Source organism: Diceros bicornis, chromosome 38 (assembly GCF_020826845.1).
Source record: "Diceros bicornis minor isolate mBicDic1 chromosome 38, mDicBic1.mat.cur, whole genome shotgun sequence".
NCBI classification, from domain to species: Eukaryota; Metazoa; Chordata; class Mammalia; order Perissodactyla; family Rhinocerotidae; genus Diceros; species Diceros bicornis.
In genome coordinates, this window is record NC_080777.1 from 7,482,333 (window position 1) to 7,506,275 (window position 23,943).

General features: G+C 48.3%; 1 protein-coding gene across 1 annotated transcript in view; it reads right to left on the reverse strand.

Annotated features, from left to right (window-relative positions):
- The window catches only part of STUM (stum, mechanosensory transduction mediator homolog), a 54,045-nt gene extending 36,187 nt beyond the window's left edge, over positions 1–17,858 (reverse strand). The window contains exon 1 of the mRNA XM_058533918.1: positions 17,526–17,858. Within this exon, the coding sequence (XP_058389901.1) occupies positions 17,526–17,727 (202 nt within the window). The 5' untranslated portion in view covers positions 17,728–17,858. The remainder of the gene's footprint in view (positions 1–17,525) is intronic.
- Between the last annotated feature and the right edge of the window lie 6,085 nt (positions 17,859–23,943).

The following is a 23,943-nucleotide window of genomic DNA, read 5'->3' on the forward strand; positions in this document are numbered from 1 at the left end:
TGATGTCTTTTGTAAAGACTTAAAACGTATAGGCGTATTTTGATGACTCTTCTCATAACGAGGACTCATTGGGGGTTTTCACAACTCAAAACAGTGGAGGTTCTTTCCACCAGTGGAGGAGAGAGAATCAAACCACGCAACTGATGATTGCATTCTTCAGCCAGTCTCAGTCTCCAAAGTGGGGGGGGGGAGCGGAAGGAAATGGGGGGCAGAAAGCCAAATGATGGGTCCCTGGGAGTGGAAAGTGCACTGGACTGCGTGGCGATTTGCTTTCAATATATTCCGTTCATGGCAGGAAGGGAATGGAGGAACGGCTGTCAGAAGCACAAACAGGTTGGGCACGTGTTGCATCTTCCAAAATGATGATAAAAATGGAGAAGGACCCGCAAGTCGCTTGGGAATGGCGAGCTAGTTCTTGAGGGGTGGATGGTCTGCGGACTCACGTGGGGGACGAAGGGGAGGAAGAAGAGGAGGAGGAGGAGAAGAGGAGGGCTCCTGGGGGAGGAAGGCCGTGGTATTCCAAAGCTTCCTGTGATCTGGGTCCCCCGAGAGGACAGGGGGCTTTTGCCACCCGGGAGGCGCTGGGCAGGAGGGCCACCCAGAGATCTCTGAGCCAAGCGCTAGGGGCCAGAACTGCCCGTGGTGGGAGCCGGGGCTGGTGCCTGCCGTTAAGCAAGAACATGCAAAACCATAAAAGAAAACACAGGAAGAAGATTGCGGGTTTGGAGCCCCAGGAGCGTCCCGCTCAGCACGTGTCAAGCCCCGCCCGGCCCTGCCCCTCCCCCCACCTGCCTCTCCCCCCCCGCCCCCTCCCCCGGCCCACTGGGGAATGTGGCATCTCACGAGCCCCGAGAGCCATTTGGAAGCTGGACGCCCACGCTCTTCAGAGGGCAGGAAGCTCTGGCTCGTGTACTGGCTGTTCCAGAGCTTCCAGGAGGAAGGCTGTGTTAGAAACCAACTTCATTAGGAAAAGGGGGCAGGGCCGGGGGCAGAGTCTTAATAAAGGGACTAGTGACAGAGGTAAGCAACAAGCGTGAACCGCTGATGATTAGCCACAGCGGGGGCCATTCCCTCCCCAGGGCGCAAAGGGGCAGGGAGCGGGAAGGGGGCCCTTGTCTGAGCCTGGAGAGGTCTGGGGAGGAGGAACGGGGCTGCAGGAGGGAAGCCGTGGTCATAGACAGGAAGCTGAAGGGAGCCAGAGGAGCCAACATCCAACCTCTCTCCTCCTTCCTTTCCTCCATCCCCTGCCAGGGCCTCCCCTTGGCCAACACACCTGGAGCAGGTGAGGCAGACCGTAGAGCTCAGCAAACCCCACCCAGAGCAGGCCAGGGAAGGGCTGAGAATGGATGGGGGTGGGGCGTGGAAGCCTCCTCTCCCGCCCACCTCTGCAAGGGCAAGCCTCCCTCCTTCAGAACATGAGAGCCTGAGGTCAGCCAGGCTGTGTGGCTGGGATCAGCAGGACCAGCTGCCCCAGCACAGCCTCCATCCATTTCCTGACTTAAAAGTACATGGTGCATGTGACCTTGATCTTACATCTCTATCTATCTCAGCACAAACAAGGAGGCAAGACTAACAACCACCCTGGCTTCGGATGGGTACAACGCGGGGCCTAGACAGGGACGGTGAGCACCGTCAGACCAAGGATGCAATTATGACAGAGCTGGAATGAGAAGCCGAGATTCCAGACTCAGCAGGCAGAAGCCATGCTCTTCTTCCCAGCTCATTATCAGCCAGCAAGAGTGGCTGGGATCCTGCTGCATGCTCTGCACTGGACCACACACTAGGGGAAGACACAAAAAAAGGTGTAGTGGAACAGACAAGACTAACCCACACGATAAATTAGAAACCCAAAATTAGAGTGGCAGGTAGACTAGAGAACCTCAAAGAGTAAATGCTGGATTTTAACACCCCCCTACCCCTGATCCCCGGTCGGTGTTGTCTTCAGACTTACGTTAAGAATCATGTGCATTTCCCCTCATGATTGGTGGTAGTGCTGATCCCCTGATGTCTGGGGGTGGTGGGTGGGGAGCCCCATGCAGAATATGAAGTGATAGGATGCAAACAGCACTGGGGAGACGCAACTGCTCACCCACGCCCTCCCCTGGGTCTCCCTGTAAGGAGGGCTTTGGTCCATCCGCAAGCATGTCCCAAGTACCTGTATCCTGACACAGCGTGGACCCAGCTCTCAAGTCCCCAAGGGAACCCACACAGGGAGATCTATAACATCCTGTGGCATGAGCTGCCTTGGGCCCAGATGAGAAACTAGCAGGGAAAATAAAACACACAGCAGTTCCACCCAAGACTGGGCCCAAGCAATCGGGTATCTTGCCAAAGCCATGGCTTTCCTCTGCTTTCCTTTAGCCCAATCAGTTCCCAAGCACCGAGGCCCCCCATCTCTGGATGTATCAGACTCAGTTTCCAGCCGTGGGCACCGAGGCCCAAGACCAACCAAACCCGACCTGCGAGCTTTGCTGCATCAACCACGACCTCCCTTTCTACCTTGAGCCTCAGAATCCCAGCTATTTGGGCCTAAAATGGTGATGTTTATTTTTTTCCTTTCTGAGTCAGGCCACAGGGTGATACCTGGAAACATTCCACTTGTATGTACAAGCCCCATGACCCCTCAGAGCAGCCAACACTAAGGGGCAGCTCTCCCGTGCCCTCCCATCATGATGCAGCCATTGGTTGTTGGTTTGAGGTTGGTTTCTTTGAGGTCCATCAATAACTCTTGGACTCCACCCTGAGATGTCAAAAAGAGGAATAACCAAGAAAAGAAAGACTTCTCCAAAATAGCTGTTCAGCACTGTGATCTGCTCCAGCTCTGGCTGAAGCATTCAGATTCCCGATGGGCCCCAAAGGAAGTCCGTTTAGTCCCACCCACCCACTGCAAGGGGATCTGGTTGTGTGCACTGGTCCCAGCCTCCTGGCAAACTCACTTTGGTTATAATTAAGCTGGTGTTGATGGAGCGGAGGAACAGCTCCCACTCCCAATGGCTGCGGTAAACTTTTGTGTGACCTTGGGATTTTAATGGTAGGGGTCCCTGGGAAAATCTCTTTTGGGGGTCAGGGCCCTGCAAGCCAATGACATCTTGACCATGACTTTCTTCCTGTGGCCCCAGATGGCCCCTGAGTCAGTTAGAGCTGGTACACCCTTAAGTGATAAGAAAGAACTTACTTAGGGTACAGTAGTTTGGATTTAGGCAGCATTGCTACTTCTGAACTGTATGTATATGTTCAGCTTTTAACCATATAATTTTTTAGCTTTTCATTTTAAAACACTTTCAAACTTACAGAAAAGTTTCAAGAATAATACAGAGAACTCCTGTCTAGCCTTTACCCAGATTACCAATTTTTAACACTTTACTACATTTGTTCTGTCATTCTCTCTCTTTCAGTCTTCGTATTATTATTTATGTTTTCTGAACCATTTTTAAAGGCAATTTTTTTTTTTGGTGAGGACGATCAGCTCTGAGCTAACATCCATGCCAATCCTCCTCTTTTTGCTGAGGAAGACCGGCCCTGAGCTAACATCTATTGCCAATCCTCCTCCGTTTTTTTCCCCCTTTTTCTCCCCAAAGCCCCAGTAGACAGTTGTATGTCATAGTTGCACATCCTTCTAGTTGCTGTATGTGGGACGTGGTCTCAGCATGGCCGGAGAAGCGGTGCGTCAGTGCGTGCCCGGGATCTGAACCCGGGTCGCCAGTAGCGGAGCGTGCGCACTCAACCGCTAAGCCACGGGCCCGGCCCCCTGAACCATTTTTAAATAAGCCGCGATCACCGCATCTCTACCCCTTAATACTTTAGTGTATTTCCAAAGACAAAGGTATTCTCTTACATATTCACAGCAGTTATCAATTTTAGGAAACAGAATATGGATTCAATATTTTCTCAATCTACGGTCCCAATATTCCAATTTTGTCAGTTGTCTCAATAACGTCCTTCTGGGTATTCTTTTTCCCTTCAGTACAGGATCCAACCCAAGATTATGCTTTGCATTTGGTTGTCATATTTTTTAGTCTCCTTTAGTCTTTCATGACAATGATATTTTTGAAGAATGAGGGCCAGGGATTTTGTAGAATGCCCCTCAATTTGGGCTTTTCTAATATTTCCTCATGAATAGATTCAGCTTATGCACCCCTGGCTGGAATACTACAAAAGTGATGTGTGTCCCCCTCGGATAGCACACCAGGAGGCATGCGTTGCCTGTCTGGTCTTCCTTGGTGATGCTAATTTTTTAACAGCTTTATTGAAATATAGTTCACATACAAGAACATTCACTCATTTAATAATTCAGTGGCTTTTAGTATATTCAGAATTGTGCAACCATCCCTACAATCAATTTCAGAACATTTTTATCACCCCAAAAAGAAATCCCATACCCACCAGCGATCATTCCCCTTGTCTTCCCAACCACACCACTCCTCCCCCCACAACTACTTTCTGACTCTTCAGATTTGCCCATTCTGGACATTTCATATAAATGGCAGCATACAATATGTGGTCTTTTGTGACTGGTTTCTTTCACTTAGCATAATGCTTTCAAGGCCCAGGTCATGTTATTGTGTTCATCCAGTCAAGATGCTGTCTGGTTTCTCCACTGTTATTTTTCCCCTTGTAAGTTATAAGCATCCTGCAGAGAGCCCTTTAAGATCATGCACATATCCTGCTCCTCATCAAAACTTCCCCCTAGTGAAGGACAAACAAAAATGTACAACCCAAAATCTCACAATGTTAGAAACCATTAAAATATCAATAAAAATGTAAAAAAAAAAAAAAAAAAAACAACTTCCCCCTAGATTTAATTTGAGGGCTATTGCCCAAACCAATCTTTATTAAAATGGTTTACTGAGATGGATCCCCTCCACCGCTCCCCCTCCACCCCCTACTTATCAGTTGTTAGCCATACAACTTGAAAGGATGGATGGCTGCCCAGGTCTTCTCAGTCACATCGTGAGTGTCCCCAGTGAATCCCCCACAGAGCAGGCCCTCTGTTCCAGCAACAGGGGGCAGCCAACATCCCTCCTCTGCCCCGTGTCCCTCCCCTGAGTACCCCAAGGACTCCTCAGAGACACAATGCTGTGGTGTAACACTCCTCCAATCCAGCCCGCAGTCCTGAGAACGCTGTCCCTTACTTCCTTCTGAGCCAGGAAGGCTGAGAAGTGACATACAGCCTGTGTCCCTTCAGTAGGGGCTCACCGGTTAAAGGGACAGGGCTTGCTCTTGGCTCCAGCTTCACAACCAGAAATCAGCATGCACACATCTCTCTACTTGACAGCTACCTATTGGAACGGCGCTAGGTGCTGTGGAGGTAGAAGGTGAGTAAAGCATAGCCCCTACCCACAAGGCGATGATCCAATGAGAGGACTAAGACAACAACAGAACCAGAATCTAAGGAGAGCAAGGGTCCTAAGTGGCCCCACTGTTCCAGGAAGGAGGAGTCATGGAGAAACGCTTGGAGAGGAGGGGTGTTGGAGATGGCCTTGAGGGCTGGGGAGGATTTAGACATGATGGTGTGGGGGTGTTCCAGGCAGGGGTACAGCAGGAGCAAAAACGCACAGGCAGCACCTTGTAAAAAGCAAGTTGCCCAGTTCGACTAAATAAAGGGAGGGAAAGAGAAGGTGAAGTTCATTGAACCCTTGTGGGTCCAATGTGGAGCATGCACTTGGTCCATGGATGATGGGGAACCAACCAAGATTTCAGAGCCGAACGAAATGATCAGAGCTGAGACACGAGCGGAGATGTGCTTAATCTGCTAACATAGAAATTCTAATAAAACAGTAAGGTAATACCATAGCCACACTGAGCTATGACCCGGCAGTGTGACCACAAGACCCATGTCCATCTGAACGGCTGTCAGGGCTCCCTTCTGCTGCTTGGCTTGAGGGTGACATGTCTCAGATGAATGCAACACCCACAACCAGGGCCGGAGCCATCTGTCCCCAGAGGAAGGGGATTACTCCAGCTCAGAAATGCCCCACATTTCAACTTAAGCCACTGGTGCCATGCTATTATGTTTTCATTGAGAAAGTTTTCCTTCTTGGTGAGACGCTTCTTTTTAAAACAAAACAGAAAATAAAATATGACAACCTCCCAAACAATGTTCGTTCCAGAAGCTTCCAGGCTGCTTGCGTCTGGCCCATCTGTGGCACCAGTGTGGGCCTCGCCTTCTGAGATGTGGATTCCTGCACCAGCAGGACTCTGAGACAACAACCACAAAAAGGTTCCCAAACGATCACTCTTCCTCTAACGCCCCTGCCTTAAGGTGTTCTTGTCACATTATGCTTCCGAGGTTCTGAAAGAAAGTGGTCATATAGCAAGATTGGAAGACGGGGCAGGGGAAGGAGCAAAAAGCTGTGAATTTGCTAAAAACCACTGACTGTACACTTTGAAGGAGTGTGCGGTATGTAAATATATCTCAATAAAGCTGTTATGAGGGAAGAAAGGCTGGGGCAGTGAGGAGGAGATCCAGGGGTGGGATCTGATGCTGTCACCGACAGGTCGTGTGTCATCCTCTGAGCTCTCAACCAGATCTTTATAACACTCATTTAATTAGACAAATAGTAATTAACCCTCCTGGACAAGCGAGGAAGGCCTCGGGCTGGGGTAAGTGAGAGTGAGATTGTGGGTGAGATTGTGGGTAAGTGGAGAGGCCTCCTCTCTGCAAAATGAAGGGGTTGGAGGGGCCCCGAAGCTGCCTGGCCCTAAGAAAGTGGGACCATTCTCTTTGCGGAGGTTTCAGGACAGGCTCTCCTCCACAGACACCAGATTATTCTTGGCCTCGGGGTCAGATTTCTCAGTCCACCAAGACCAAAGTCCACGGAGTGCTCGGCTCCCCCAGGGGACCTGGCCATGGTCCCCACACATTTCAGGTTCCAGGGCAGCCTTGGCCTCATGTCATTTTATTCCTTTCAGAAAAATGGCTTCTTCAATGAATTTAAGACCTTTCATAAAATGAATGCATAATTAACCCTTGTGTTTTTTCTTTTGAATAAGAAAATACTGTCCCCTCACCACTGCCTCGCCTTTCCCTAGAAACATCACTCCTAATGAACATGAGGGGAAAATGTCCTCCGCCTGGGCCATGGAGACCCAGCACCCCGTTCTCACTGGGAAGTTCCCACGCTGAAGACACACCGGCCGCCAACATATATCCTCCCAAGACCACATATAAACCACCACTATGTGCCTCAAGGGTGACAAACGAGCTGCCAGTGGCCTCCCTGGACTTGTGAGGCTGGGATGTTCCAACACACACCTAGGAACTGCCTCTAGTTTTTATAGTAAAATAACTACAGGTAAAGCCCGTGAGGGCATTTGTGTGTGTGCGCCCATGTGTGCGCACACACAAACACACACTCATTCACCAGTTCGATGCTCCCACAGCCTCTCACCAAACTGTTAAGTCAACCTCAGACACACGTCCCTCGCACAGCCCAGGGTTTGGGGACTATAACAGCAAAACCTTCTGCTGCATGGTAAGCCAAGCCCGAGAGAACTTGCATCTCCCCCTCGCCCCCAGCGCAGGTGACTGAGGTTTGGTGGGTGCCCTGTAGGAAGTCCCAGGTCTCAGCTCTGAGAGCCGTGTGGGACCAGGATGCTGAAAAAGGCAGAAGTGCTTACTGGTCTCCCACCCACCCCGGGTGCCGCTCTGAGAAAAACCCCAGGAATGATCTTGGGAACAAAGGACACTTTGCCAGTGTTAATTGGGAGTGCTAACCCCCTTTCTGACCATGGAGTGCTTTATGGTTAACAGAACACAACGACCTTGCGAGGTGGGAGAGCAGGGATTATTATTTCCATTTCACAGATGGGGAAACTGAGGCTCAGAGAGGTTAAGCGACTTGTTCAAGGTTCCATGCTCCTGAAGAACCAGAACTAGCCCTGAGGCTTCCTAACTTCTAGTTCACCCCCATTTCCATGACGCTTTGTGGCTTCATGAATCTGATGCAGAACTGGAAATGTTGCTCAGTTCAGTGCCCTCGGGTCACTCTGTTCAGCCTGTTGCTCATTTTCCCCAGTTGCCAGCTTTGCCGGAGAGCATTCCCTCCCCGCTGGGGACCGGATGAGACGGGCCCCAGCAGCCATCCCTCCCTTCCTCCACTGAAGCACACATCCCCCGCCTGCATTCAGTCCAGTCCACCCTCCCAGCAGACGGCCAGCTCCTGGGGCACGGGGACCATGTCTTCTTGGACGTCGTATCTCAGCTCGAGCACGGGCCTGGCGCACAGCAGGAGCACAGTGCGTGTCTGGTGGGTGACATGCTGTAGACGGCCCTCAGAAGTCAGCTCGCCTCTGCTCAGCTCCCGGTCCACACTTGATTGAAACACAAGCTTCCTCAATGTCATCCGCTGACTGACCACGTCCACTCCCTACAGCAGCCAGGGTCCTTGCAACGTCTCAAAAGAAATGTGGATGCTGTGTACGTCATTGAACCTGACCCAGTCACCCCTCAAAGTGTCACTGCCCAGGCTGTGACCCAACCCATCATGGGATATGTCCCATAGGGGACCCACGGAGTAGGTGTCACTTGACTTCTAAGAGTGACAGGGGAGCCTCTGACCCCAAGACAGCATAGTGACATTTCTACATTGGATTATAAGTGGTCCTGCAATGGATAGGTAGACAGGGAGTGTAAATACAGTGGAGTGCAGACATGGCAGACCCTGATATTTTACAGCGTTTCACCGTTGTCAAAACACTGCCACATTTGCACTAGAGCATCATAACCCTGTGAGGAGGATGTTTTTTCAAAACAATGCTTATTTAGTTTTTCTAATTATAAAAGTAATACATTTTATGCTCATTTTAGAAAATTTTGAAAATATGGAAAAATATAAAGAAGAAAATAATCACCCATACTCCCACCACCTGTTAACATTTTAATGTACAGTCGTGTGTTGCTTAACAACAGGGATACGTTCTGAGAAATGCATTGCTAGGCGATTTTGTCGTTATGCAAACATCATAGGGTGTACTTACACAAACCTAGATGGTAGAGCCTACTACATACCCAGGGTACATTGCACTAATCTTATGGGACCACCATCGTGTACGCCGTCTGTTGTTGAATGAAATGTCGCTATGCATTTCCTTCCAGTCTTATCTATCTGTTTATCATTTACTTTATATTTTCTTGATTTTAGGATGTCATTGATCATAAAACACACCATTAATTTAGCAACAACGTTTTAGGAAAAAAAATGAAAGAAAGAAAAAAGAAATTATTTCTCTCAATATCAATGATCATATCTCAAATTAAGAAACTTTCAAAATGTGGGGAAAGGAGGTGCCTCAGAATCAAGCAAACAAAAATATTTGTGATCATATTGACAGCACAATTTTCAACCTACTTTTCTCCCTTATACCCTAAAAATTTCCACATCATCAGAAACTCTATGTAAACACCATTTTAATGGGTGTATAATATTCTACCATGAGGATAGCTATCACTTATTTAACCATTCTTGTTGTCATTTGGGGTTGTTTACAATTTTCAATATTATAAATAATGCTTCATGACACATCTTTATGCATAAATAAATAAAACATTATGCATAAATGTTTCTGATTGTTTCCTTAGGATGAATTCCTGCAAGTGGAACTATTGAATTAAAAGGTAGTCCATGCAGTAATAGAAGTACAATGATGTACACCTGAAATTTTTACAATGTTATAAACCAATGTTACTGCAATAAACAAACAAACAAAAAAAAGGTATGAACATTTTAAGACCCTTGATACATAAGTGCTAAACTGTTTTCCAGAAAAGTTGTCCCAATTTACATTCCTATCAGCAGTATATGAAAGTACCCTTTCCTTCCATAGCATTGATTCTTAGCTTTAAAAAAAAAAAAAAAGTAATACATGTACACAGATTTTGAAAAATCAAATAGGGAAAAAAGGGCTTTTAATGAAAAGCAATAGACCCCTATCCCAGTCTCCTTGTGCTGAGTCCAGCTTCCCAAAGGCAATCACTTCTATTTCTGGTTTTAGCAAATTCATTCATTCATCCATTCAATTTATATTTACTGAGCATCTTTTATGAACCAGGCACTGTTCTATGCTGCAGGGATATACAAACGAACAAAACAGATGGAAAAAAGAACAAACCTGCCCTCACGGAGCATACATTCGCGACTGGCATCCTTATACGAAGAGGAGATTAGGACATAGACACACGCAGAGAGAAGACCACGTGAAGACGACCATCTACAAGCCAAGGAGAGAGGCCTCAGAAGAAACCAACCCCGCCAACACCTTGATCTTGGACTTCCAGCCTCAGAACTTTGAGAAAATAAATTCTCTTGTTTAAGCCACGCAGTCTGTCGTATTTGGTATGGCAGCCCTAGCAAACTAATACAGAAGGCCTTACTGAGTTGGTGACATTTGAGCAAAGACCTAAGGATGCGAACTAGTGAGCCACATAGGTATCTGGAGGACAAGTACTCCAGGCAGAAAAAACAGCAAATGTAAAAGCCTTGAAGCATGAAGGTGCCTCTGACATATTTAAGAAACAGTGAAGAGGCCAGTGGGCTACAGCAGAGTGAGCGAAAGGGAGAGTAGCGGAAGATGAAATCAGAGAGAGAGTGGGAAGCAGACGCAACAGAGCTGTGCTGTCCGATATGGCAGCCACTGTGGCTGGTGTGCACTTGAATGGGGCTGGTCCAACCTGAGATGTGCTGTAGGTATAAAACTCACATGAGATTTTGAAAACTCAGTATGCAAAAAAAAGGAATATAAAATAGCTCATTAATAATTTTTATATTGATATGCACTGAATGATAATATTTTGTACACACGGGGTTAAGTACAATACACTATTATTAAAGTTAATGTCACCTGTTCCTTTTTACGTTTTATAAAATAGATACTAGAAAATTTCAGATTACATCTGTGGTTCATGTTATATTTCTTTTGGAAAGTTCTGGTCTAGGGCCTTGTGGGTCATAATAAGACTTAAGCTTTTACTCTGAGTGACATGGGAGCCATTGGAGGGTTTCCAGGTCAAAAGTGACATGATCCGACTCACTTGTGTTTTCAAAGGATCTCTCTGGTTGCCATGTTGTGGACAGACTGTAAGGGACATCAGTAAAGGTGAGCAGACCCTTTAAGAGATCACTGAAATCATTCAGGAGAAGATGAAGACTTGCACCAGCGAGGTGGAGATGAGGTGGTAAGAAGTGGTCAGATACTGAATAGATTTTGAAAGCAGAGCCAAGAGTACTTCCTGACAGATTGGGCGTGGGGTGTGAGAAATAAAAGAGTCGAGGATGAGTGCCAGTTTTGGGCCCGAGCTACTGAAAGGATGACATTTACTGCGATGGGGAAAGATGAGGGAGAAGCGGTCTGGGGAGGAAGATCAGGAGTTTCGCTCGGCATAAGTTAAGTTGGGATGTCTTTCGGTTTCCAAGGGGAAATGCTGAGAAGTCAGTTGGATCTAAGACTCTGGAGCTCAGGGGAGAGCTCTGAGCTAGAGATCTGGACATGGGAGTCATCATCATAAGGATGCAATTTAAAACCAGGAGACTAAGCGTGATCATCAAGGGTGTGAGTGTAGGCGGAAAAGAGATCAAGATCAAAGGGAAGATCAAGATCAAGAAGATCAAACGCCCTGGACAACTACCAAGTTTAGAAGTTGCCAAGATAAGCAAAGGAAACAGAGGAGGAGCCATGAGGTAGAAAGAAAATTGGGACAGGCTGGTGTTCCGGAAGCCAAGAGAAGATAGCATTTCGAGGAGGAGGGAGTGAGCAACCGTGTCCAACGGTACTGAGAGGTCCAGGAAGATGAAGACAGAGAACTGACCACTGGCAAAGTCAGCAACCTGGAGGTGACTGCTGATACTGATGAGTACAATTTAGGTGAGGGATGGAGGCAAACACGTGATTAGAATGGGTTCAGGAAAAAAATGAGAGAAGAGGGATTGGTGACAACAAATTCAGACAACTCTTTCAGGGAACTGTGCTGTAAAGGGGAGCAGAGAAATGGGCAATGGCCAGAGTGGGATGTAGGATCAAGCGAGGCTACTTTAAAAAGACGGGGGACAATTTCAGCATGTATGTATGCTAGGAAAGAGTCACAACACAAAAAAGAATTGATGATGCCAGAAAAAGTGGGAATTCTGATGTTTTCCAATCTCCAGAGTAGGCTGGTATTGCTTTTTCATGCTGTATCTACTGTAGACATCATTTATTGACATTCTGCTATTTTACATGAGTTACCTTACTTATGTCACCCCTCATCTCCCTTCTACTCTTGTTCCAACATTATCCCAGCATATCACTATTGTCCCTTTGTCCCAACATATTACTTCAGTTCATCTACTGGTTGCCTTGGTAACCTTTATTTCTTAGTCTATCGACTATAGACAGTATCTCTTGGTCCCACTTTACATGAGGAGGGTGTTCATGCCTCTACCCTACCCTCTACATGTCAGTCAGGTTTGGTGGGTTGTGCTGGGACAAAAACAATGCTAATAACAACAAAATCTCAGCAACTCAGGCTTATTTCTCATTCACACGCCATGTCATGCCCTGCTTCCGATGTCCACATTATTCTGGGACCAGGTTACAAGAGCAGCCCACATCTGAGACCTGCCATTCTCACAAGAGAGGGAAAAGAACAATGGCAGAACTTCACAGTGCCTCTTAAAGCGTCTGCTCAGGCATGGCTTACGTCATTGGCTTCTACTCATGTTCAGTCGGCAAAGCAAGTCACATGACCAAGCCTGAATCAGTGGGCAGGGAAGGAAGTATTCCCCTCCCACAGGAAGTGTGGCAAGCCACAAGGCATCAGGTGAGGATGTGGGATCCTCTTTCAGGGAGGACAGTGAATAACTGGGAACAACAATTTAATCTATCACAATTCTGCTTCTCTTGTCTTCTACCTGACAACTTCATTTTATATTGTCAAGGTGGAAAACCTTTACGTCCTCCTTTATAGCCATTATTAATTAAGTAGTCTTTAGTACCTTGTCTGTGGTTGGTTGAAATTGAAAACCACTGAGCAGCATTTATATTATTATGACTAAGCAAATATTCTTCACTGCAGAGTCAAAGAGAAGCTAAGAGCCCATATCGTGTACCACTGTTCCAACGATACAGATCTATGCACTTACGAGCCTTTCTTACATTCTGCCACTTGCTCAAAATCAGGCCACGTTTTTATTTGCTTCATATTTGAGCTATGCCTTTCATGAAAAAACTTTTGTTTTTCCTTAAGTTGCTGATTACCTCTCTTTTTTCTTGTTGAAGAAATATGCGCCTTCTACACCATATCCCTAATATCCTTAAAGTCTGTCTCATTCCATTTATTGTTTGGAATCTTTCTACTCTTCTTTTTGAAATCTGCTGACCTCCTGATCTAATGGGGTATGTTGCTTCATTTTTGGATCTTAATGCTTGCATAGCTTTTTGTCTTTACTGAAGTTATTGACTGCATTCTGATTTTCTTGCTTGCTTTCTGTTTTTTGTCACAACTTTAATTTCTTGCAACATCCCAATAATAGTCTCTACTCTGTGGAATGTCCCCTTCTCACACCATCCTCAGAGACCTCTTTCCTGGAGCCTTCCATCTTCCCACTATAATGAAGACTGACTGCTCTCCAGGCCTGCTGAAAAATTTTATCCAGGGGTTGCTTTTCATGGCTGCCCTGAACTGGATCCATTATTTCCTGGGTCTTATATCTTCTTCCTTCGTTTACTCTCTTGTTTTGCTAAAATACATCCTCAAATAACTTCCTTAAAAAGGTTGAGTAGGATGTAAACTTCCTTGGTCCTTGCACCCTCATGCCTGCCTCACTTATACATAAAATAAAGGCGTTGGACCAGATGATCTCTAATGCCTATTCCAGGAGCATAATGCTAGTCAATATGTATTATAAATAACATACTATATCATGGAGAAATTTTAAATGGTTCCTGCTCTTAAGGAACTTATAATCTATTTAGATAGACAAAGAATAAACTCTTGAAACAGTAACAAAAACTCAAAAATATAAAAGGTGCCACAAGGTAGGGCATGATTAATCATCAATTCCAGCCTCAGGCCTAGAGGAAAGAGAAGGTGAGCCAGGCTGTGGTGCCTTTACTGGGGAAGCAAGACTCCAGTTGAGCGTCAGAGAGTAGGCAGTGTATTAGGAATAGATTAAATATTTATGAACATTTAATAGTAGATTAATGGCCAACATTCGTCTGGTCATGAGGGAATGGTTAATCATCAATGGAAGTTCTCCTCCTTCCCACTCTCCTTGTCACTATCTGAGTTATCAACTTATCCACTAAGTCAATCAAGTTACATATAATTTTTAAATATGAAAGTATAACTTTGCCCCTGACCAACAGACATGCTCTCTGGCCATTTTGGGTCATAACAATGAATTTTCATGACATTTATGAATAATTGTGTATATACTTATAAACGCCCTGCTTGTTGGACTATGAAGGAAGGTACTGGCAGTGGTCTTTATTAATAGAATTTCGCTGAATAGGACTGGGAGCAACTCTCTTTACCATCATCTGTCTTTTAAATTTGCGTTGTTTATTCCAGTGAGGAGTCAAAGTGATCGTAAATCACTTCTCCTTCCCATTCACTCTCCAGCAGAGGAAACATTCTACTTAGAGTATGAGGGTTATCCTGACGACACTGTTGCTTCCATTGAGAAGGCACCTACAGACTGGAGGGACCTACATCAGAGAAAAAAACGAGCCTTCATGCAGCCCAATGCTAGCACTCTGGTCCAATTTGCAAATGAGGAGAAGACTTGCAGGGAAGAAAGCTTCCAGAAAAAAGAAAAGATTTTTGGTCCAGTGGTCTGACCTTTTTCCAGAGAGTGGGGGTGAAGTGAGGATGGTGAGTGCTCCAGTCATGTAATGGATATTCTCAGCAGGACTCACCTAATGCTACTCCCTCTGGGAGCCTTTCTCAGAACCTCCACCCCACCCAGGAAGAAGTAATTCCTGCTAAAACATAGCACGGATCAAATTTAAACAAAATTTGCATCAATTTTCCTCAACGCTCTATGACATCTTGACTGATTTATTCATCCCTACATCCCCAGTGCGTGGTGACTGCACTGTGTTTGTTGAATGAATGAGTGAATGGATTGAAAGAAGCTGCATTTCATCAAAGGGCAGAGTCAGAGGTCAACATTCAGTTTTAGCAGGAGCTTCAGACAAGCCAGGAGGACCTGGAGACGTGGATGTGGCCTCAGGGGAGGATTTCTAAGAGCTGGGGCCATTCATACCACTGCTGGGGGCAAAAAAATGCCTGTGAGTTTTGCCTGGTTAGCTTTGCTGTCCAGGACTCCACTGCAGGTTGAGGGGAGCAGAGAGATCAACAAGCACTCAGAAGAAAAGGTCCCGAAGGTCACGTCCACACACACCCAGAGATGGGGCCAGTGCTCAGCTCTGCAGAAGAGCAGCACAAGAGGGACCCCCCCGATCTCCGGAGCACTTCCTACGTGCCAGACCCTGGGCTTCAGCAATTTCACTCCATCCTCCTGGCAACCAGAGACACAGGCATCCCTGACTCACAGATGAGAAACACGCCCAAGGATCTGGAACCCCCTTCAGTGGAGAGGGGCAGGGGCCTGTGCACCCAGGACAATGTACAATGACAACCAAAACAAAACGGGAAAATGCCTGCATTCGGTCATTGAAAATTCAGAAGTCTGTACATGCATGGCTCTTCTGTTTTACTACTTTGGGAGCTTGCTTATTTTCTCCTGGCTTCTTAGAAAAGTTTCTTACCCAAATCCCTTTAGGATTCTGATCTAACAAAGGCAAGCGTGAGGAGGGAAAAGCTGGATTCCCCAGGGCAGGGGGCGGAGGGCAGGGGACCAGGGGGAGTGGCAGCAGGGCTAAGGGGGGGAAAGGTGCCTGGTGAGGTGAGCGCCAGGGGGGCATGCACAGGTGCACAGATGGGCAGCTACTGCCTGGGGGGGGGGTGCTGGCCCACAGGGGTGGTTCCCTCACCTGGCTGCAACTTGGTGCAGCCCCTCCCACCTGGCACCAATGTGTTTGTTTCCTCAGAAGCCCATAGGATGGCATTTACTTCGCCACTTTTAAAAAAGTAGAATCCTTGCACATGATTTTCACATCCCCAGAGAGATGGGCAGGCAGTGTGTTTGTACTCCAGCAGGTGGGAATTTCTGAGACAATAAAATTAACATCGGCTGGCCTCCTCACACTGTCTGAATGTGCAAAGAGGGCCGGCCTCACGACTCCGTCTAGGGAAGTCGGCTGCTGGAGGCATCCTGGAAGGGGCAAGCACACTGAAGCCCACCTAACCTCCTGCTCAGACAGATAGGCTGCTCTGGCCACAGCAGCCCCCCACCCTGGGGCAGAAAGAGCACCAGGGGAAAGTGAGCACGTCCTGCGGGAGTGGGTGTGACCTTCGCTATCACCGCTGCAGAGGACCCTGCTAAGCTGGCCGAGAGTGGGGCCGTGAGAAAAGCCAAAGGAAAACAGAAAACCACTTCCAGCTGACCGCTTGGGAACTGGGAGCCATACGCTGGCAACTGGGGCAGGCTTTCTCCTGGAGGGGACACAGAGGTGCCTGCCTCTCCAGTCCCTGCACGAAAGACGGGCCGGTGCCAAGCCAGCAAGCTGGGAGTGGGGGGAGAGCGTGCAGAGAGAGATTTGGGGGTGGGGATAGGAGAAGGGGGGTCAGGAAAACTTCTCGTTCCCTTCCTCTTCGCACCCCCCGGCACCCTTATCTCTGTGATAGGTCTCTGTTTTAAAATGTGGGATACTGATGCCATCAGGGCCCCTCCAGGCAGCCCGACCGACACAGAATTACATCGGCGCACTCTCCACTTTCTCAGGAACGGAAGGAATGGGAGGGAGTTATGGGGTCACCTCTGGCCAAGTCGGCTCAAACCCACAGGCATCCAAACTAATAAAATCATCCCCCATCCCCTTGGCGCCCCGCGGGGGTGATGGCGGAATCGCAGGCACTCCGGAAGGAGGTGGAGGAGACTGGCTAAAGAGCGCTCGCCCCCACACGGTCCGCACCCTGCGCACGCAGGCGGGGCTGAGGGGTGTCTCCTAAGCTCGGCTGGTCCCCCCTTCCCCTCGCTCGGCCCGCTTGTCCAACGCCCGGCGGCCCCACTGCTCCTCCTGCTGGAGCCCCGCGCCCCTAGGAGAAAGGGGCGCGGCGAAGAGAAGGGCAGGATTTCGGGGCGCCTGGAGGGGAGCCTCGCCGGGGCCAGGGGAGCCGTCCGGGCAGCCGCCCGCGGGCTCCAACATTCCCGGCAAAGTTTCCGGCTCTTCCGGGCCGCACAGCCTCGCCCACGGGTGGGAGAAGGTGACATGCGGGTCCCAGAGCCCCGCGCGGCGCCTCCCTCCCGGACGCCCGCTCCACGCGCTCCTGCCTCCTGCCAGGGGGCGCTGGGAGCGCGGGCCGGCGCGCGGGCGCAGCACTTGCCGCCCGTGGGCGCCGCCCGAGGGTCCCTCCCCGGCCCCTCCCCTGCCCGCCCTCCCACGGCGGGGCCCAGGGCGCAGGGGTCGTGGCCGCCGCCACTTACCCAGTCCCGGCACGAAAGTGTTGAGGAAGAGGCAGATGACCGCCACTGGGAAGGGCATGTAGGGGATGGCGGCGCGCAGAGGACCCTTCTTCTCGCGGACCTGCACCACCACCCCGCTGGACGAGGACGCCCCCCGGGGGTCTGCCGCCGCCACCGCCGCCGCCGCCGCCGCCGTCTCAGCGTCTTTGTGCGAAGGCTCCATGGCGGGGCGCGCTCCCCGGGAGCCGGGCTGCCGCGGCCGGGGTTGCTGCCCGGCGCACAGGGGGCGGGTGGCGCCGGCTCCGGGCTCCGGGCTCCGCGCCCAGCTCAGGCGGCCAGCGCGCTCCGGGTGCCGCGCGGCTCGCTGAGACCCCGCACTCCCGCGTCCCCACGCGCCCGCCTCTGCCGCGCGCTCCGCCGCGCTCCCACACCCCGGGCGGAGGGGCGGGGAGGGCGGCGTGACACCCGGTGACAGCGCTCCGACGCCCCTCCCCGCTGGCCCCTTCCCCGCCCTTCTCTCCGCCCTCCCCCACCCCCCAAAAATACCACTTACAAATCGGGGCGAAGGGAAGAAAGTAGAAGAGGAGGGCAGAGGGGGCTCGTTGTCCAGACACTGGGGGAGATGGACACATCTCACTCTCCCCAGACGGATGAACCGAGCGGGAACCTCGGCCGAGGACACCGCGAGTTGCGCCTGTGTGCTCCTCTGGCAAGGTCGGGAAAGATTCAGGTCGAGCCCTTTAATCTGGAGGATGCATTTAACGTGAGGGAGATGGGAGCCAGCAACGCACAGCGCCTGGTGCCTAGTAGGCCTTCAATTCGTTCTGATTTAAATGGATTTGTTTCAAGTCACGGAGAAAAAGAGGTCTTAGATAATAGAGCTGAAAGCTGGAGACAGCTTACAAACAGGTCTCCGCAAGACTGGTTAAAATGGGACCCCCCTTATACACACACACACTGCCGCGAAATGCTCCTGCCACCGCGAAGGGGAGATGTTAGGAATCATCCCCTGAACTGTCCCGGAGGAAAACCTGGGCTTTGTGCGTGTGCTCGACGTGGTGGTTAGAAAGCCAGCGAGGACACAGCGCCGTCTGGTGTTGATAATGTGGCAGTTTGGTAGAAACAAGTGGATTCGGCCATCTGCGTCCAAGCCGGCAGCAGGAGGCCCCAAAGTGAATTAGATTTTCTGAATAATGTCGCCCTCACCTCTACAGCTGGAAAAAGTGAACGGATAAAAGCAACCGCCTCATACCTTAGGGAGGAGTTCAAGGCTTCGGAATTATCCAGCAAATCGTCTGAATAATTGGAAAGATACAAATCCACTTCCTTCCCAGCAACCCTCTTGCACCAGGAACAATAGTGATTAAAAGACCCTAAAACAGCCCAGGGGCTCAGAGGAAGGATGCTAAAAGACCATGCATTATTTTATGGGTATCTGAATAAAATAATTTAAAAAGCAGGCAGTCAGCAGGGCTTAGTGGTGATACTGGTGAACACACACTCACTCACACACACACACACACATGCTAACTAGCTGAGGCCTGGCAGTCAGAAGTGAACAGGACTGAAAGTTTTAGTCTCTATTCAGCCACTGATTACCTCTATGACTTAGAAGAATTCATTTAGCCTTTCTGGGCTTGAGTTACTGTGAGTATAAAATCAGAGCAAAATTCAATTTAATACACGTTTATTGAAGTCCTAATATGACTCACATTCTGGGGAGAGAGAAAGGAGAAAAGCCAGCCCCTGCCTTCAAGGATCTGATAGATGAACTGAGGGTTACTAACAATGGCAATGACAGAATTGCAGACGGTGATAAATGCTGTAGCTGCGATAAACTGAAGGTGCTGAGAAAACATGGATCTATCTGTGAAGCCGGCTAGAGTCGGGGAGGCATCAGGGGAGGCCCCCCGAAAAAGCCGCTTGGGAATGAGACTTGAGCAACGATTCAGGTCAACTACTTGCAGGAGATTTATTTTACATTAAACGCTTATTTATCCAAGCACAGTCTGCCAGGCACTAAGCACTTTACACATTTTAACTCTTTTAATCTTAACCATAGCTCTGTAAAGTAAGTATTATTTATTACTCTACAGATGGGGAATGGGAGCACAGAGAGGTTAAATAACTTGCACCAAGTCCCCCACTAGTAAAACAGAGCTGGGATTTGAACACAGGCAATCTGGCTCCAGAATCCATATGTATAACTGTTATTTTATTCAGAGACCTAACACACATTCTTTGAATATTGTTTCACAGAGCACCTGAACTATTTTAGGGCCACTCAAACACTATTATTCCTGGAAGAAAGTATTTCAGGGAAGGAAGTGGATTTATATTCCCCAGTTTTCCAGATGATTTACTTAATATCTGGATGTCAGAAAGACATCCAGGCAGAGCAATAGCGTGTACAAAGGCGTGGAAGCCTAGAAAAGTAGGCAACATTCTGGGAACTGCAGTATGGCTGGGAGTAGAGCTCATGTGACAGGGACAGGAGATGGCTCTGGGGGTGTGCAGGAACCTGGTAATGAAGGGCAAAAGAATTTGGATTTTATCCTGGTGGCAATGAGGAATCACTGGAACATTTCAAGCACAGGTGTGGCATGAGTGTTGCAGTTACTATTACTATGTAATGAACTACCCCCAAATTTAGTGACTTGACTCAACCATTTTGTTATGATCATAAATTCTGCAGGTCAGGAAATTGGACAAAGCACAGCTGAGACTGCTCTTCTTTGCTCCAGTACGTCTGAAGCCTCAGCTGGGAAGACTCAAATGGTGGCAGCTGGAACAGCTGTGGCTGGAGGACCCACTTGCAAAATGATTCTGAGTTCTGGTACCTGGACCGGGATAACCTGAAATCTGGTTCAACTGGGACTGAGCGTCTACACGTGGCCTCTCCACGTGACTTGGACTTTTCACAATATGGTGGCTGGGTTCTGAGAGGGAATTTCCCGAGAGGGGACCTCTAGGCAATGAGCATTGCAGGACCATTGGAAGCTGCATGGACCTTCTGCCCTAACCTTGAAAGTCTCACAGTGTCACTTCTGTGGGCTCTATTGGTAGAAGCAGTCACAAACCTGCTTAGATTCAAATGGAGAACACCCTACCTCTCAATGGAGCAATGTCAAAGGACTTGGGCCCCAGCTTTAAAACCACCCTAATGAGATATGTTTTGGGGGAAGAGCACTCAGTCAACAGCATGGAGAGTGGATTGGAGGGGGTAAATGGGGTCTCGTGAGAGAGGGGCTCTTCCTGACCACACGGATTGGGAATGGCAGAGGGATAGTTTCCAATGAAAACTGGATATCATTAGCAGACAAAGAGGAAAAGTGGAGTTTGAGAGATCTGAGGACATCCAAGGGGTGGGGGCGCTTGTTGATTAAATGACCAGCATAGACAATTGTCTAGACACAAGTTGGATTGTTAGTCAATTTGAAGCTCAGAAAAGCAATTTGGGCTCAGATTTGGGAGATGTCAGCATACAAATGGTAGTGAAAGCCCTGTATGCAAATATGGAATGAGTGGAGAAGACCCAGGAGAGTCACTAGAGGGTCCTGTAATTAAGCAGAAAGGAAGGAGGAGGGAGAGGGAGGTAAAAAAGAAGAAGCACTAAGAGTGTTTCATGGAAGCCAAAAGAGGAAGATTTTAAGGTGGAGTGGTCAGCAGTGTCAAATGCCCCAGAGGGGTCAGGTAAGACCTTGAACGTGCCCACTGGATCTGGCATTTAGGAGGTTCAGCTCACTGGAGATCCAACTCAACGTCTTTCTCACTGTGTCCATTTTCAAGGAATGTGTCCATTTCTTCTAAGTTGTTGAACTTGTTGGTGTAAAATTATTCCTAATGTCCTCCCACTATCTTTTGAATGTCTGTAAAATCTGTAATGATGCCTCCTCTTTCAGACCTGATGTTGTTCATTTGGGTTCTCTCCTTATTCTTGATCACTCTCGAGTGGGTTTATACCACGTCTGTCTGACATTGTGACGCTGGCCGATGTTTGAAGGAAAGTTTAAGATCTGTGCTATTTCAGGTAGGAAGAGGCCTCCAAAGAAAAGTTAAAACCTTAAAAAATAATCCCCCCCCAAAATCGGACACAAATGAATGGGGGAAACAGATCAAATAGTTGATTACATCAGCTGAATAACACATCTAGGCCAGGCCTTGGGTCGTGAAGATAAAATCTGTTTCTTGACCTTATTCTGTCATCAGTTGAATAAAGTACCCAGCTTTGGACCTCTTTTTAGCTGAAAAAAATGATTTTGCTGAAGTCAGCTTCCAAACTGTACAAGGAATTCAGATACCAACCAGGATGGCTCCTTTAGGCAACAAGTGGCATGTAGCCTTGGCAGTAGAAAGACAGACTTTGTTGGGAGCTCTGTGTCTTTGAACAATTTCTTAACCTCTCTGAGCCTCAGTTGCCAAAGTTGTAAATTATACCTATCTCGTTTGGGTATGTGGAAGGATTAAGTGAGATAATATGTGTAAGGCACTCAATAAATGGCAACCGAATCATGAGCCTTTTCACCCCAAGTGGTGGAAACCCAATCCAAATTTAGCTTGTGGGGGAAAAAAATGAATTTACGGATGTGATAGCTTTTTGATGTATCAACTTGGCAAGGCTGAGTTACAGTCCCCCGAATTCCCCTTCTAATTAGTTTCCATTTAGAGGGGGCTACAGGTGACAAACTCTCTCAAGAGTTGGAGGATGGAAGGGAGGCGGAAGCCATCTTGTAGCATACGTGCACCTTCTTCGAGATATTTAATCAAATACCGGTCTAGGTGCTGTGGTGAAGGAATTCTGCAGATGTGATTAAGTCCGTCATCAGTTGACTTTGTGTTAATCAATAGGAGATTATCCTGGGTGGGCCTCACTTAATCAGTTAGAAGTGCTTTAAAAGCAGGCTTAGGCCTTCTCTGAGGTAGAGACTCCAAGTAGCTGCTGGGTCAACAATTGCTCTCCCTTGCTTCTAGATCTTCCTTCCTGACTGCAACCTGTGAACATCAAGTTTCAGCCCTTCCCAGGGGGTTCCAGCCTCCTTCTGATCTTCTCTCCCTGTCCTATGGACTTCAGACTTGCTTAGCCAGACCCCGCAGTTGTGTAAGCCAACTCCTTGTAATAAATCCATATCTGTATCCATCTATCTATCTATCTATCTATCTATTTATCTATCTATCTATCTATCTATCTATCTATCTATCTACTTCTCCGGTTGAACCCTAACTGATACACAGGCTCACATGGCTGAGAGATCCAGAGATGGGCTCAAATTATGTCAATGTCATCAATTAATTTTTCTCTGTCTCTATCTCTCTCTTTATCTCTCTCTGTCTGTCTGTCTCTGTCTCTCTCTGTCTCTCCATCTATCAGCTTTGCTTCCTCCTGTGTATGGCTTTATTCTGCAGACTAGTTCTCCCCATGGGGTGAGGAAGATGGCCCCTGAAACCCCAGATTCACGTCTTCCCAAGCAAGCCCAGCAGAAAAACGCTTCTTTATCTCCCACAGGGAAGGGGTTCTGAATGGCCCACCTCTTGGATGGGTCACTCTTGCCAGGGTACTACGGTTGGGTACTAAGTTCAACCGGGCTTGTCAGGAGTGGGGTTCTGTGATTAACAGCCCTCATCAAACCTCAAGGAGTGGGTGGAAGTATCCCCCAAGAAGCATGTGGTACTGTACCCAGGACTAGGATCTGGGGATGCATGCCAGACAAACGGAAGTGTAGTGGCCAGTCTACTACAAAGACAGTTACTGGGCTCTTGGTAATTAACCTTCAAAGTCGCTGACCTTGACCTCCATAAGCCACGTGTTTTGATTTCCCTCCATGTGCTGACTACCAGTGACACATCTTCTGGTTGCCTTTCCCGGATGCAACATACATTCTCATGTGAAATGTGATCTTAAAGACAGAGCCCAGCCTGGTTTCTACTCACATCTCCACTTCTACTCAGCTGTGTGATCTTGGTCAGAGCAACTCACTTCTCTGTGCCCCCATTTACCCATTTATTTGGTCAGAATTTCCATGCCCACCCCTCCACTCTAAAAGACCAGGAGTGTGGACTTAGATTATTAATTAGAATAGTCATATTATTTCAGGTCTTTGGATCATTTCATTTCCCTGCTCCCTCTGTGGATAGAACTTCTCACCCTCCTGCCTAAAGTGAGATTTGCCCTCCCCCCTCCTCCCTGAAGCCATAATGTGTGTAATGTTTACAGAGGAACATGAAGAAAAAGGAAAACTTTTAAGACCAAGATCAAACAGAGGAGTGAAGGCATGGGTCCCCCACTCTCCCATCTTCCCTTCGGGAGGCATGCTGGAGCCAGGGTGCTGTGCTGACTCAGGGTGGGTCTCTGTTCCAGCAGAGGGGCACTCCCCTCTGTGGGTCTTCTTTTCTTTGTCTAAAAGGGTAAGTATGATAACAACCTGTCAGTGGAGGAATAATC